At 31.5% G+C, this 15324-nt stretch overlaps 1 protein-coding gene across 2 annotated transcripts in view; it reads left to right on the forward strand.

Moving 5' to 3' along the window:
* The window catches only part of LOC106645029 (mitochondrial import inner membrane translocase subunit TIM50-C), a 489498-nt gene that overhangs the window by 399258 nt on the left and 74916 nt on the right, over nucleotides 1-15324 (forward strand). For both annotated transcript variants that reach the window (XM_089595042.1, XM_089595043.1), the window contains one exon: nucleotides 3148-3251. In XM_089595042.1, coding sequence (XP_089451168.1) covers nucleotides 3148-3251 — 104 coding nt within the window. The remainder of the gene's footprint in view (nucleotides 1-3147; nucleotides 3252-15324) is intronic.

The raw sequence follows: 15324 nt of genomic DNA on the forward strand, positions 1-15324 counted from the left end.
AGTAGCATTGTTAGAGGCTGTAAGTTAACTAAAATAAGTAAAAGATTTCATAGAAATTTTTTTATTTGAAAATAATGAAACCTGTTATAATTTATAAAGACAAATCAGGAGCTGTTATCATAGCAAACTTTGGCAGCTTCACGATAAATTCATAATATATAGAAGTACATTATCATTTTTTTATGAGAGTTATTAAGATGGAATAACTGATGTTATAAAGGTTAAATCAGAAAATGATATTGCGAACATTTTTACAAATTTTTTGAAAGGATAAAGTTTAAAAAGTTAAAAAACATGTTAAGTTCAAGAAATTGAATAAAGAAGACATGTATAAATGTAAGGAGGCGTATTGAAAATGTGATACATTTATGCTGGAGACTATGTATGTATGGTACTGATGTAAGAGAGATGGGCTTGCAGTGCCATCTCTAGGCAACTGTAAGCATACAGCTTTGCGGACGCCTGGTACTCTGACGAAGCACGCAGGGCAGGCATCTCATTTGTCCATCGGTCATGCATGCGAGTGGCCGTTTGTCATTGGCTGCGTTGTGTATCGTTATGTTAAACTACATTCTCCATTTATTCAATTCTATTAACAATTACAATGTATGTTTTCTCATTTGGCGAATAATTCTTCGTATATCAATAGTAATAGTTAACAATGGTACGCAAAAAAGTTTGTTATTAGTGCTAGTTGATCATTTATAAAAAAAACTACAAAAACAAGGCTCGTAACTTTTTTACTGGCTAAATGAGATTAGCCTACGGTTGAAACTTTCAACACATTTTGTCTTGCTTAATTTTTCAAGATTTTGTTAGAAAATCAATTATTTTAATTGCATTTATTAAAACCTCATCACATATGGCACGGAATAAGCTGAAAAAAGCTACGATTTTTGGTACAGAGTTCAGAATGCATTATATAATCTGTGTTAAAGTTTTGATGTTTGAAACATTTTACCATTGTTCTAGTAAGAAATATGCCCTGAAATTATAACTGTAGATTTGTGGAGTCTTGTGTCAATATGGGATTTGACCTAAATGCAATGGCTCAGGTCTCAAAATAGTGATGAAGTTACTTAAAAATTGAGATGTCAAAGAATAATAAAATACGAAAGAGTATAGTTTTTATGTATTTTCTGTTAGTTTTTTAAATTTTATTTTTTTGTTATCGTTTTTTTTTTTTCTGAACGAAGTCAGTTTTTTTTAAAAATAAGCTAGATTAAGTCTGATAAAATATTACATTATAGAACAAAATGAAAGTGCTAACTTTTTATTTTAATATTTAAATCTCTTCTTTTAACTGTGTATGCAGGATATTTTCTTTTTTTATTCGTCTGTTTAGACAAAAAAATTTTTTTCTACAATCTTGGATGTTATTTATGGGATTATTAGTGGCATTATTAAAAGTCGTAACTAATTATTTATATACATAAAGTAAGTATTTTAAAAACTATTGATAATAATTCATTTTAATCAATCTTACGCAGTTTTTCTTAAGGACATTTTAGTAATTTTTTTTTTTTTGTTAACGTTCTTAAAAAGAGCAATAGAAAAGAACAGTATAAGGCAACTAATAGTAATAAAGCAAAAACAAATACATTTTTAATTTGAATTGCTTTCGTTTTCATGAAAGTTGATACTATAATTTATTAGTTATTCCTGGAGGTTTGTGTGTGAATCGTGCTAGAAGACGAGTCCCACTAATATATTTATTCATAGACTAAAGGTGACTTATGGTAACACCAATATTAGTGAATGAAAAGTATGAAAATAAAACGGAAGTATGTGGACACCTGCTATTCTGTTATCCCACCATATTTTTATATACATGGCAACAGCTCGTAATGTCTGCATGAGTCACGTTCACCCACGATACGAACATGCACGTGCGTCCTTGAAGACAAATGCTAGATGTATGTGGACTATCTGCAAAATTTGAGAATGTTATTGATGCATGTCTAAAAAATACGTAGAATTTGCATAAGTCACTACTAATACATATGTTTATTATTTTTAACACTTTTCTAAGAAAGTTTATTTATCCTCTTGTGGGAATCCTATGTATTCATGCCGGCTCTCAATTCTTTGTCTTCGTATTTTTTTATACTAGCTCTTTTAGTTATCAACGTGGTGATTCAGACTTTTTCCATCCCTTTTTTTGGAATCGCATTTTATAATAATACATCTAGTGACTTATTCATTTTCTTGAGTTTGTAAGAAATATCGATTTTATTGCAGCAAAATTTAGCTTTTAGTGTCTGAGAATGTAGAATTGGCTATTCGGTGGCATCATATTTCATTGTTAATAGATGTCTATATGATAACAGCCTTTCTTGTTTTTTGTCAAGCACTATGGGTATAAGTTGCTTGGTACACCTTAGATAACTTAAATTGGCACTGTTTGTGAATAAACATTTTTTATGACTCTAAGTGATTAATTTATGTCTGGCGTTATAAGTGTAGGTATGTTACTTAGCGCCTTTACAAGTTTGCGTAAGGCTCACTATTATTATTCGTATTATTTCAAACAGTTGAAATGTATTTATGTATGTTGGCTTCGTGTTTCTCAGTAATATTTAGTATATCTTGTGATGCCAAGCACTCTTTTTTTTGTTTAGTGCGTGTGTACTTGCGCGTGTTAGTTTGCGCGCGCGTGCTCGTGTATGTGCTAATAAACACATAAAAAATCGATATTTTCTTACAATAAGATTTGAAAATATGAAATCTCCTGGGAAATTATATCAAAGCACTTAGTTTTGTTAGTACTCTGTTATGTTTAATGAAAATTCATTTCTACTTAGATGAGTTTAGTTATATTCAATGCAGGAGCTCTACTTAAACTGACACAACAAAACAAACCACTATTTTTTCAGACTAACAGTAATGATTGTAATAGAGTTTTGCTTATTTTTTAACTTGTTCGGAGTACTTTTAATTCTAAATGTTGTGTTTGAATCTGATTTTTTATTTCATTTAAAATTCTTCTTAAAAAAGTTTATCTGAAAATTAAGATTATTATGTTTTCCTTTAAAATTCAAATAATTATATGGTTTTACATTTTTTATTACTCGAAATTTTAATCATTTCCTACTGCTTTGAAACATTAGTATTCTAATTTTGCATTAAGATGTAACTATTTTTCAGCTGTATACGCGACAAATGTGGAGGATGTCAGAGAAGTGCTTAGCTACTATCGTCAATTTGAAAATCCGCTAGAAATATTTAGAGGAAATCAAAGAAAACTGCTCGTAAGTAGAAATAATCATTTCGTATATTTAAACACGTAAAGTATGTAATAGTTCTTAAATCTCATGTTTTTATAATCTTATCTATTACCAAGTTACAGTCTATAACACAAGTATCATTTATTATTTATATATGCGTACGACTTTATCCATAACTTTTAGCATTTAGATTCCACGTAAGCCTATAGTAAGGTATTCACATAGTCTATTCTCCTACTAATCCCTTGTAAGTTCCCTTTCAGATGACTTGTTCATGTACTTTGCTGTGTTCTATTTACAGCATGCAACAACTGTCTCAAACACAATGTTAGTATTATGAGTTTGAATGAAAAGATCTCTTCCATTAATCACCTAATTTACTCCAGAATGGAGGTCTAAGTCTTATCCTGAAAAGTTTACTTATCATCTTAAAAATCGGAAAAAGTGATTTTTGGGGATCTAGGGTACTCATCCTATTGAAAAAGTCTGAAGAAAAAATCTTGAACCCACAAGCTCTTAAATTTCTCTAAGAGGTTGTCCTGGTGACGACTTAGCCAGCGAAGCTTTTTTATATGATTTTATTTTAAACAAGAATTTTTTTTTATTTCAACCACTATAATTTAACGCAGGTCTATTTATCGGTCCACTTGTATTTTTTTAAATTCCATTACGTAACTCTGTAAAAAAATATAGCAACTGTAATAAAATAAGAACCACTTGCATCGAGAAGTCAACATACACATCTTTGTTTTGGCTCAGTACTTGGGCTCACCCCTTGCTTTTCGCGATAAATTACCAAAGGTATGCACTGCAGTTGCATTCGTCATGTTCGTAAGAAAAATTCAGGTAACGGATCATCGTACAAATGAATTTAATTTAGATTTTTCAATTTAAATTAAAGTTAGTAAATTGTTTTGGCATCTGATATTAAACAAGTATTTTTTTACTCTCTCTCCTGCCTACTATCCACGCTGCTCTATGTTGTGAAGCTGTGGTAACTTGTGATCATTTCTTACGGTTTTCTTTATCTTGCTAATAAGCCAATACTCTTAATTTTTAGGCCTGGGCAGAATAATCTATTTTACATACTTTAAATGCATTGTATCTTTAGAATTACAATCTCAATTTAAATTTTTAACTAATGTTTTATCTAGAGAGCCTTTGATCGAAAAATAATCCATACCAAAGTTGTAAGGTTGGGAAGGGAACATTCACCTATGATCTTTGTTTTGACCTTGACTATTGGGATGTAATATGGGCCACTGGAGGGGATAAGAAATTCAACATGGCGCAGAAGAGTCAACGCATACACACGCGCAGCATAGGACTTAAAGGCTATTTTTCCTCCGTGTTTAAATTTTTGATGACAATGAAGCCCATGCGTTTTTCTAAACTATATTTACATTAGGAAGCTGCTCCCGGTGCACTTTTTTTATACTCTAGAGCTATGTAACTTACGAAGATCTGAATTAAAATACGCAGCTGCTGATAGCTTTCCCGCGTATACATATATCTACAGCAGTGCTCGTATACATATAGGTACAGCACTCTATCAGCAGCTGCGTATTTTAATTCGGATTTTCGTGAGTTACATAGCTCTAGAGTATAAAAAAAGGGCACCGGGAGCTGCTTCCTGATGTAAATATAGTTTAGAAAAATGCACGGGCCTCATTGTCATCAAAAATTTAAACACGGAGGAAAAATAGCCTTCAAGTCCTATGCTGCGCGTGTGCATGCGTTGACCCTTCCGTGCCATCTTGAATTTCTTATTCCCTCCAGTGGCCCATATTACATCCCAATACCCCTTAAATAATATAAATATTATGTAAGTCTTTTAAAATTTTTGTTTTTTAAACGCCAATGCAGAAAAGATACAGAATTTTAGTGTTTGGATATAAAGCTAGGTATAAAAAATTCTTATACGGGCTATTTCAATGTTATAGTTTATTTTAGAAAATTTGTTATGTAATGCATCCAAACATTGTAACAAAACAACTATAATTTTATTATTTATTTACAAATAGATATGCAGATGCGTATTTTATTATTTCCTGTTTTTCAGAAAATGTTTGTAGGTTGTTTTAAAGTAAGCACTTGAGTAACAACAGAAGAAAAAATCAAATATACTACAGAAAAACTTTGTTTTGGCATCATCATAATAAGACATGTTAGAAACAACTTTGCCAAATAGTAAAAGAATATTCACAACTATTTTATATCAAAGGTGATGCTGCTTCACGTACATCGTATGTACAACATAATATACTAAAAACTGACCATAAACCTGTTTTTACTGAACAATACAGATATCTTCCTGCTCTACACAAGAAAGTTAGACATCAGATTGATAAATTATTATAATTAAATTAAACGCTTAAACCATCCCTGATGCTCACCTATTCTCTAATATTAGAAGATATTAGAGCAAATTAAATGTCAAAATTTTTTTTCAGTATTCGACCTAGCTAATGGATTTCATCAATTTGAAGTATCTCCAGAAGATTGCCATAAAACAGCTTTTAGTACTCCGTATGGACATGACGAGTATGCAGGTTTGCCATTTGGATTATACAATGTACCAGCTACATTCCAAAGACTCATGGATTATGTATTATTGGGATTGCAAGGCACAGAACTATTTATATTTTTGATGATATTATAATATGTGCCAAAACTTTAAAAAACCTTTAATAAAAGTAAGAAAACTATTTAATAGAGTATCAGATGCTGGTTAAAAATGACAGCTAGATAAATGTGAATTGCTTACTCCTGAAGTAACGTATTTAGGATACAAAATAGGTGGTTATGAAGTAAAATCCGATCCCGAGAAACTTGAAACAGTTAAAAATTTCTCAACACTAACAAATTGTGCGAATATTCGAAAATTTTCAGGACTCACAGAATATTATAAACGATTTATTAAAGATTATGCTGAAATTGCAGAGCCTTTAACCCTATTTTTATGGAATAGTCGAAAATTCGATAAGACTCAGGAAGAGAGCTTTGAAAGATTAAAATCAGCCCTGTGTGAGGCCCCCGTACTTGCATGTGTTGATCTCGACAAACCATTTATTCTAACTACCAACACATCAAACTTAGCTCTAAGTGCTGTTTTAATTCAAGGAGAACCAGAAAAATACTATCCTGTAGCCTACATGTCTCGCACTTTTAATAAATGCGAAAGAAATTACTCCACTACTGAAAAAGAGTATTCAGCAGTAATAGCCGCCGTACAACATTTTTGGCACTATTTATACGGATGAAAATTTATAGCTTACAGAGACCACGAACCTTTGACATGGATCAAATCAATAAAAGACCCCATGAGTCATTTTAATCGATGGACAGCAAAACTCCGTGGGTACAACTACACCTATACGTACAAACCCAGACGTTTGAATTTAAATGCTGACGCTTCATCGCGTAACCCTGTAGATTCTAATGAAATAAATACCGTAAAAGATGATATAGATTTTAAGGGGAGGTGTAAGAGGGTCAGAAAAATTTCAACATCTAGCAGTAACAGAAGCAGTAGTCGCTCCAACAGTTTGAGCTCTGACAGAAAGTCTAGTAATTATAAAACATTCTAGTCCCGTCTGTTAAAATCAATTTTAAAAATTCCTCGACAAACAAAAACATCTACTGCACGTACTACTAGAGCCAGTGATATACACAATCAAAGCTCAAGTACTCTTGAACCCACTACTACAGCGAAGCAACGAAAGAAAGAAAAAAGGGCTCTAAAAATTCTTCTTTCATTATACCCCCAGGAATGAAAGGAGGGCAAAGAAATCTTACTGAAACGTCAATGGCCCAAAGGTTACTTAAGCGCTGACTTTAAGAAAAACTTTCACCTACTCCTGATATACTTACGGCTATTTCAGACTCTGACAACACAAAAATTCTAGATACATAGGAGAACAATAGAAACTAGCAAGCACCGATACCCCAAAGAAATGGATCTCTACTACCTAGCCTCTTGAATACTGAACCAGATTTATCGTCCATTTTAACCTCAAAAGATAATTAATCATAAGAAGAATTTATAACTAGAGCCAGTGACTTGAAAGAAATATTCAACCCTTCAGCACAACCGTCATTTTCTACGTCTTCTACAAATAAAAAAATCGGAACTGCACCTTGAAAATCAGTAGGATTTAAGTTTGACACCGACTCATCAAGTACATCAGACGATAAAATTGTTGCTCAAGTAAAGCAAAATCCAAAGCTGCAATCCAACGCTCGCAGATCAACGCATGAAGATGCTTTGGAAAGCAGTTTGGATGAAAATAATGATAAACAATATCCTAAAACCAATAGTTTGCAAAATACAAATTTTGCTGACCCATCTATATATTGGGATTATTCCATACCGCCAGGAACAACAGGAATTAACGAACCAGAGTCAACCGAAACAAATATTCAGAATTTAAAAACTTTATGTAATAATGCACTAGACTATTTCGATGACTCTAAAAATTGTATAGAAGAAGAAAGCTTTCCAATAAGATCAAAATCACCTATAAGACACTCCAAAGCTGCGTCTACGGTAATAGGAGACGATGTTAATACTGTATGAAAAAAGACTAATGTTTTTACCATTGAACAAAAAGATAGCGAAGAAGCTAGAGAGGACGAAAAAACGCATAGTCGTATACCCAATACACCTTCTCATTCAAATGCTAAACAGCGAGACACATTCATAAAACACCATTATGCCCTGAAGCAGAGTAACTTGACATCATCTACTTGTCCTACAGCCGCATTCAAACTGTTAGAGCAGCAATACAATGCTGAATACGATGACCAAGTCACTTGTAAGGGAAGCACTATATAAGAACAGAAATGGATCATCTTTAAATATTAAGCACACGAGAATGTTAAACATATGCAAAAGACAACATTGCATGATTATTTCAGCTGACTTGATACTTAATCCTGCTAACAATAAATTATTATTAGATTTTAATTATATTTAAAAATCCGAATTATATAAAACGCAAGCACAAGAAGGTGACGTGATAACAATTAACTATACAAATAAATTAGTATTCTGTTTGATTATCAAAGAAAGAGAAAAAGACAAAATATTGCTTAAAAATCTTTACTCATGCTAAGCAGGTTTAGCCAAAGCAATAGAAAATGAAAATATAAAAATATTGAGAATATCCAGAAGGGGTGAAATAACCGACAATTTGCCCAGAAGAATATTGCCCACAGCAATTCATCGAGACTTCAGTCATGTAAATATTAAAATAACTGTATGTTTCGGTGAATATGCTTATTTTCCAAACTAAATGAGACAAAAAAAATTGATAGAATGCCACAGCAGTTTCTTAGGTGAACACAGAGACATGAATAAAACTTATAGAATAATACGACAATTGTATAACTAAGAATGTATGAGAAAAGATATTGAAAATTTTGTGCGAAAATGCAAAATTTGCCAAGAACAAAAACTAACACGGATAAAAACAAAAGAACCTCTAATGATAACTGATACTCCAGCTAAAGTTTACTCAAATGAAGCCATCGTTACTGTAGGACCATTAGCCACAACAACATCTGGTAATTAACAAATATTAACTATATAATTTTTATTTTCAAAATACTATGTAGCAGTAGCTATACCCGACATCAGAGCTATCACAGTCACATACGCTCTGGCAAGACACTTGATAGCATTGTATGAAGTGCTTGAAATAGTACTCAGCGATGATGGTAAGAGTTTTCGAAGTAATATATTAACAAATTTAGCCCAAATTTTGGGTCTTAACCTCAAGACCACTACACCTTACTATTTCCAATTTAACGGTTCACTAGAACGTAGTCATGCCATGCTTGCAAGCTTTTTAAGAACAAAAGCTACAACTAAACAGGACTGGGACAAAATTTTACCTTTTGCTATACACTAGTACAATACATCACTGCATACAGCTACGGAAATTACACCGTATGAATTTGTATACGGCAGAAAAGCACTTCCACCAAATCCATATCCAACCGAAAATCAAATAGAGTCTTATGATAATTATCTTATTATTTGATTCGTTGTTTAAGAGACATGTATGAAAAAGCTATTGATGAGCTTATCAAATATAAACATAAAAGTAAACAAATTTATGATAAGCATGCTAGACCTCAGAATTAAGAAGTTAGTATACAATTTTACGCAATAAAAGAAACTCGGAGAGAAAAATTGGATAAATTTTACAACGGAATTTTCGAAATTACTAACATAAATAGAAGTAATAACAACATAAGACTTAGATCCGAAAATGGAAAAACAATTTTCAAATATTTAGATGAAGTAAAATGCTGTTACGAATGAGATCTCCCTTATGTTTCAGGAATCTCAACAACGTAACAAGATGATCCTTAAACTTCTTATAATGGGACTTAATATAACAAAGGATCTCTTAGGATATTTAATGAAACACCCTTTTTGAAAAAGCTTTCATGAAAATTAAGAAATATCTAATAAACCAGGAATTTATTATGAGTACTTGAATGAAGTTTGTCTTATCCGCTCACAATGGCCAATAACCGCACTTTTGAACTGAAAAAATCTCACAAGCTATAACGAAGAACTAGGTTCTCAAATATACGATTTGTCCAATGACTGCCATGAACACCTAAATACGAACCAGTGTGGAAAATTACCTATATCACACTTGAGACCACTACTTAAAAACATCAACTCAATACCATTTGCGATGCAGCAATTTTTCTCATTAACTATTAAGGTCTTTAACTCGTCAATAACCGAATCCTACAGTATAAAGAAAAGGGAAGCCCCTTTTAAACTCGTGGGATAAATATCCAAGAAAATTTTTCGAACAATGGACGCAAACGACAAAGAAGAAATCGCTTCTGAGTTCTCAATTATCTGATTAAAAACGGAAAAATATTTCCGTTCTAGTGGCAAACCAAATGCATATCGTACGATCAAATTTAGAAAAGCTTCACAAAGAAATGGAAAAAACAAAAATCGATAGTTGAAAACTTACACAACGAATACGGGAGCTAGCCATAAATTCCACGTATTTATCAAAACAGGAAAAAATTGATACAATTTTACGATCCATTAGCATATGGGTAATACATTTCCAGAATTCTTGTATTACATACTGCAATCCTATAAAACATTAATTAACGAAATCGAGACTACTGCCGACGGTCATCCCCATCCCCTTCTACTTTTATCAGAACAATTGACTCAAAGAGTAAAAGAAACTTACTTATTTAGTAACAAACATGCTCTACCTATAGATGAAGCACAAATTACCGTTACTTAATTACATAGCTTTGCCTGGACAACAGTTATAATGAATGACGGACAATAAGCAGTGAAAAATCTACTTCCTTTTATTGGAAACGACAAGTATAGTACTAACTGCATGCATCCACTACCTGTGCCACAAAATATACACCAAAACTTACAAGGTTACGTCAGTAGCGAACCCAAAACAGACTATTAAATTATAAACCACCACCAAGAAAATTATTTTCTAGCTGATAGAGACTACATAAATCAATGTATACACTATAGTCGTTGACTACTATTTGAACCTACCTATGCAATAATAAAAGAAATCGACGATGCTACTTGTGAATTTCTTCTTTTTACAAAACTCACAGAAGAAGCCCTAAGAAAATGTGAAATTATGTTATACAATTCAGAAAAGTCATATTGGATTAAGTTAAAATACACTCAGGAATGGCTATATTCTGCTAGATATCCTTTTACACTTCGTCTAATCTGTGATTATGATCATCGCCAAGAATTAACACTCAAGGACACCGGACTTCTAACATTAATAAGGCAGTGCTTAGCACATTCTCGTGATGTCGCCCTATATGACATAAACTTAATAAAATTGAATTACACCTATATCTACAAACCTTAGTTAACCCTAAATTTATCCATGATGTTATCTCAAGATGTATTTCCTCGCATTACAAACAACACGCTTGATTAAGAAGAAGAAGAGCAACTAATAAATACGAAATGGGCTCAATCAAATGACGCCCTATCACTACAAGATATCGAAGAAAAACTGAAAAAAATCGCAGCCCGTAAAAAGGAAAACTACCTAGAAAAAATCTATCTTGCTACAACATTTTAAGGAAACTTAATCATAGTAATCATCATACTTGTAATTTACTAAATGAGTTCAAATTGGTCACCTGAAATCAGAAGCCAAAGGAACCTTGCTACAGATCGTTCGATATCCCTAAACAAGACAACCAGTCGAAGAGCCCGAATTTTTCGCAACTTTAGCAAGACCATCAATGCAACATATACCTCCTTAAAAAACGTGCTTCCCTACGAACAAAGATACTATTTACACTCATATTGTGGGGACCAGAACATTACCCTCTAAGAAAAATATCAAATTACCCACACAATGCGTACATTAGTATTATCATACACCTATAATATTATTATTTTCGTTTCCGTATCTCTCCATCTTCTATTATTTCTTTCCTTCCATCCTTCTCACCTTGTAAAATACACGTATATATATATTACTGGGGCTCCGCCCCCCTGCGCGCTCCGCGTGCCAACCTCCCCTTTTATTGTGTTATAAGTGTAATTTTTTCTAAATGAGGTTTGTATTAATATTTTTTAAAGCTTTAAAAATGATAAAATAATTTGTAAGTATAAAAATAATATGTTAAAGTATATTTTAAAGAATTCGAAAGACTATGGCATTTTTCGAAAATACTCGGGAACAAATTTTCTACGCTGGAGAATAATTACTGGTCTTCTTTTAAGGAAATATAAAAAACAAGCTGCTTATTTCAAATAAAAGTGGTAAAGCTTATGTAGACAGAGAGATGTGCCCTCGACTTTTTGTTGGTGAGCTTTATTAATTCATCTAGTGGCTCCCTTTTTTCAATGAGCTGTCTATCCTGTAAGTGACAATAGATATTTCTAAGCTCTTATAACTGTATATGCCCCCTGCGCGCTCTGCGCACCAACCCCCGTAAATGCAAATTAGATTTACGAAGTATGGAAAAAAACCCGAATTATATTAATTGTTACTTAAAATTTATACATGTAATGAATGTGTATTGATAATAATTAATTACATGAATTTTTAACAATCACTTTTCCTATTCCCTGACTATAACAGCTATTTCTATGGAATTAGTAGAACACGATTTCCAAAATGATATAATTTTTGGAGAAGCATGTAACGTTATGCTGCCTTTTCAACTACGAAAATTTTTCGCATGGTTTATTATGTCTAAAAATTTTTTTGGTAATATTATTTGGAACAAATACAAGAAATTTTTTATTAAACATTGTAAAGATGATCAAAACAAAGCTTTTTTACATTTGAACGAAATTTTTAATTCTGAAAATATGTCTTGTAAAGATTTCAGTTTACCAGAACCAACAGAAACGATAAAAAAAAATATTGATATTGACAATGATAAAAGAATATTTTGTAAACATAAATTCCATGAAATGTTTTCACGATCCAGTCATAATAAACGTCAAATTTTTTAGGAAATCATAAGATTTGAAGAAAAAATTTTTTTCATCGATGGTCCTGGTGGATCTAGAAAAATTTTCTTATACAAAACATTAATTTATTATTTCATATTAATTAAAAAAAAAATTCTTACAATGGCTTGGACAGGTATTGCTTCTATTCTGCTCCCAAAGGGAATGACCACTCACAGAACTTTCAGACTTTCTTTAGACTTAAGCACTGTAAAAAGTGCATTCTTCCAGTTTAAGCCAAATAAACAAAAATTACGTAATGGAGAAGTAATTATTTGGGACAAAGCTTCTGTGATACCAAAAAAAGCGTTAGAAATCGTTGATAGAACTTCGAAAGATTCATCTAGTAGTCATAAACTTTTTGGAAACAAAATAATAATTTTAGGTGAAGACTTTTGTCAATTTCTCCCAGTAGTAAAAAACGGAAGCAAAATTACAATTGTTCAAGAAACCATAAAATTTTCCAACTTTTGGCCTTTATTTAATATTTTTTATGTAAAAAATAATAAACGTTCAATTGATAAAAAATTTTCTTTATTGCTACTGGATATTGGAGATGGCAAAATTAAAACTTTTATAATTTCTCAGACATGAAAAACAAATTAATTAATGTACGTTCTACAGTTTTTAAAAATAATGATGATTCTTTTATAAGTAAAGCTATATTAATATCTCACAATGAATACACTCATTTTTTAAACAAAAGAATTTAAATAATACTGTAGGAACATCAGTAAGTTACTATAGTATTGATAAAGCAACTCACAAATGAGAAGATGAATCAGACGATAATATTTATATTAATTTGCCTACAGAATATTTAAATAGTATTAAAGAAGCTGTTTCCTTACATGAATTGAATTTGAAAATTAACGCTATTGTTATGTTAATACGAAACCTAAACAGACCTGAAGGACTTTGCAATTGTACAAGATTACAAATTACAAAATTGTTTAAATACATTATCGAAGCTGAAATAATCACAGGTGAAAAAAGAAGAAAAGAAGTCTTTTTTTCAAGAATAACACTACAAACAAACAATTTTTCTTCGCTACCATTTATATTGTACAAAAAACAATTTTCATTTACCTTAGCTTTTTCTATGACTATCAATTAATCTCAAGGTCAAAGTTTTAATGCCTTAGGATTATACCCTAGAAAACCATTATTTTCTTAAGGGCAATTATATGCTGCATTGTCTAGATGTAAAAATCCAAAAAAAATTATCATCTAAATTTAATCAGAAAACAAATTTAAAATCAAAAATATTGTTTGCAATAAAATTTTAGAGTAACAAAAAAACTATTCTATAGTTTATTACAATTTTGATACTTTCTTGCAAATTTTATCTTTCATCAAAAAAGAAAATTTCAGTACCGTCTAGTACCTAGATTTATGTTATCATAAAATATCCGTTTTTTGTAATATGTTTTTAGATACACCATCATGCATGCAAAATTTCATTAGTGTGACAAACGTAACTTTAAATTTTCAAATCAAGAGTGTCTATTATCGCACGAAAAAATCCACAAAAAAAAATTTTTTGTATGTGATCTGTGTAGCATTACAATATTAGACAAGAAAAACTATTTGCGTCACACATAGGAATGCCAAAACATTGAAAAAAATTTTAAGCGTAATAAATGCGAAAAAAGTTCCAGAAAAAATTATCACTTACAGAGACATTTGAAAAGTCATGAAAAAAACCTTAAAAAAAATAATTGTCAAAATTATGGAAAAGGTTATGTAAGAGCAGATCACCTAAAGAGAAATTTTAGAGTACGTGATTAAAATAACTATCGTAAGTAAGATAATTATTATATGAGGCATTTCACGTCAAATCGCACAGGCTGCGCGCGAGACCACTTTTCATGCTTTGATTACAGTATCAAATTAATGAGAAAGATAAATCGGAGTAAGCATTTCCGACGTATTTTAACCTTAGCTTTTCAATGAAATTATTAAAATTACAAAAAAAAGTCACCATAACCTCAAAAATATATAAAACATGTTTTATCTTCAAAAGGGTGTCTCGAATTTTTTTTTTCATTATCTCAATCGAAAGAGAAATTTTTTTACGTTGGTATAGTGATTTTCAGAGTGTCCACTATTATATTATTCGAGAAATCTAACGTCAAAGTCTATGCTCTCGTGCTGCCGCGACGGACGGCCTGGCCGATGGGGCGCGGTGCGGTGCTGCATGCGTGCTATATATAGCAATTTGTGACCCACCGAGCCGAGAAGTCTGCTTCTTAAGCCTTAAATTATCAGTTGATGTTAATACAGTATTATTTTTTACAATAATTACTTAGACCTATCAATAAAAGTGTTGATATCAGGCGCGGTTCTTTTCCTCTGAGTTCATTTACAGCAGCAAAATTTTATTACTCTATTAATCGTGATAAAGGTTACGGCATCAAATAATTCTGAGATTTGTTTGCTTGAATAATGTATTTTGTGAATTTGCTATTCTTTGTGGAGTTTATTGAATTTTGAAAAAATTTGGTAAGTATAACTGAAGGTTCAGAAGTTGTCTTTTTAATGAAAAGTAAGGGTAAAATGATACCAGGAACTCTT

This window comes from Copidosoma floridanum, unplaced genomic scaffold (genome assembly GCF_036245765.1).
Source record: "Copidosoma floridanum isolate Cflo_tuat_1 unplaced genomic scaffold, Cflo_Japanese_pri ptg000024l, whole genome shotgun sequence".
In the NCBI taxonomy this organism is placed as follows: Eukaryota; Metazoa; Arthropoda; class Insecta; order Hymenoptera; family Encyrtidae; genus Copidosoma; species Copidosoma floridanum.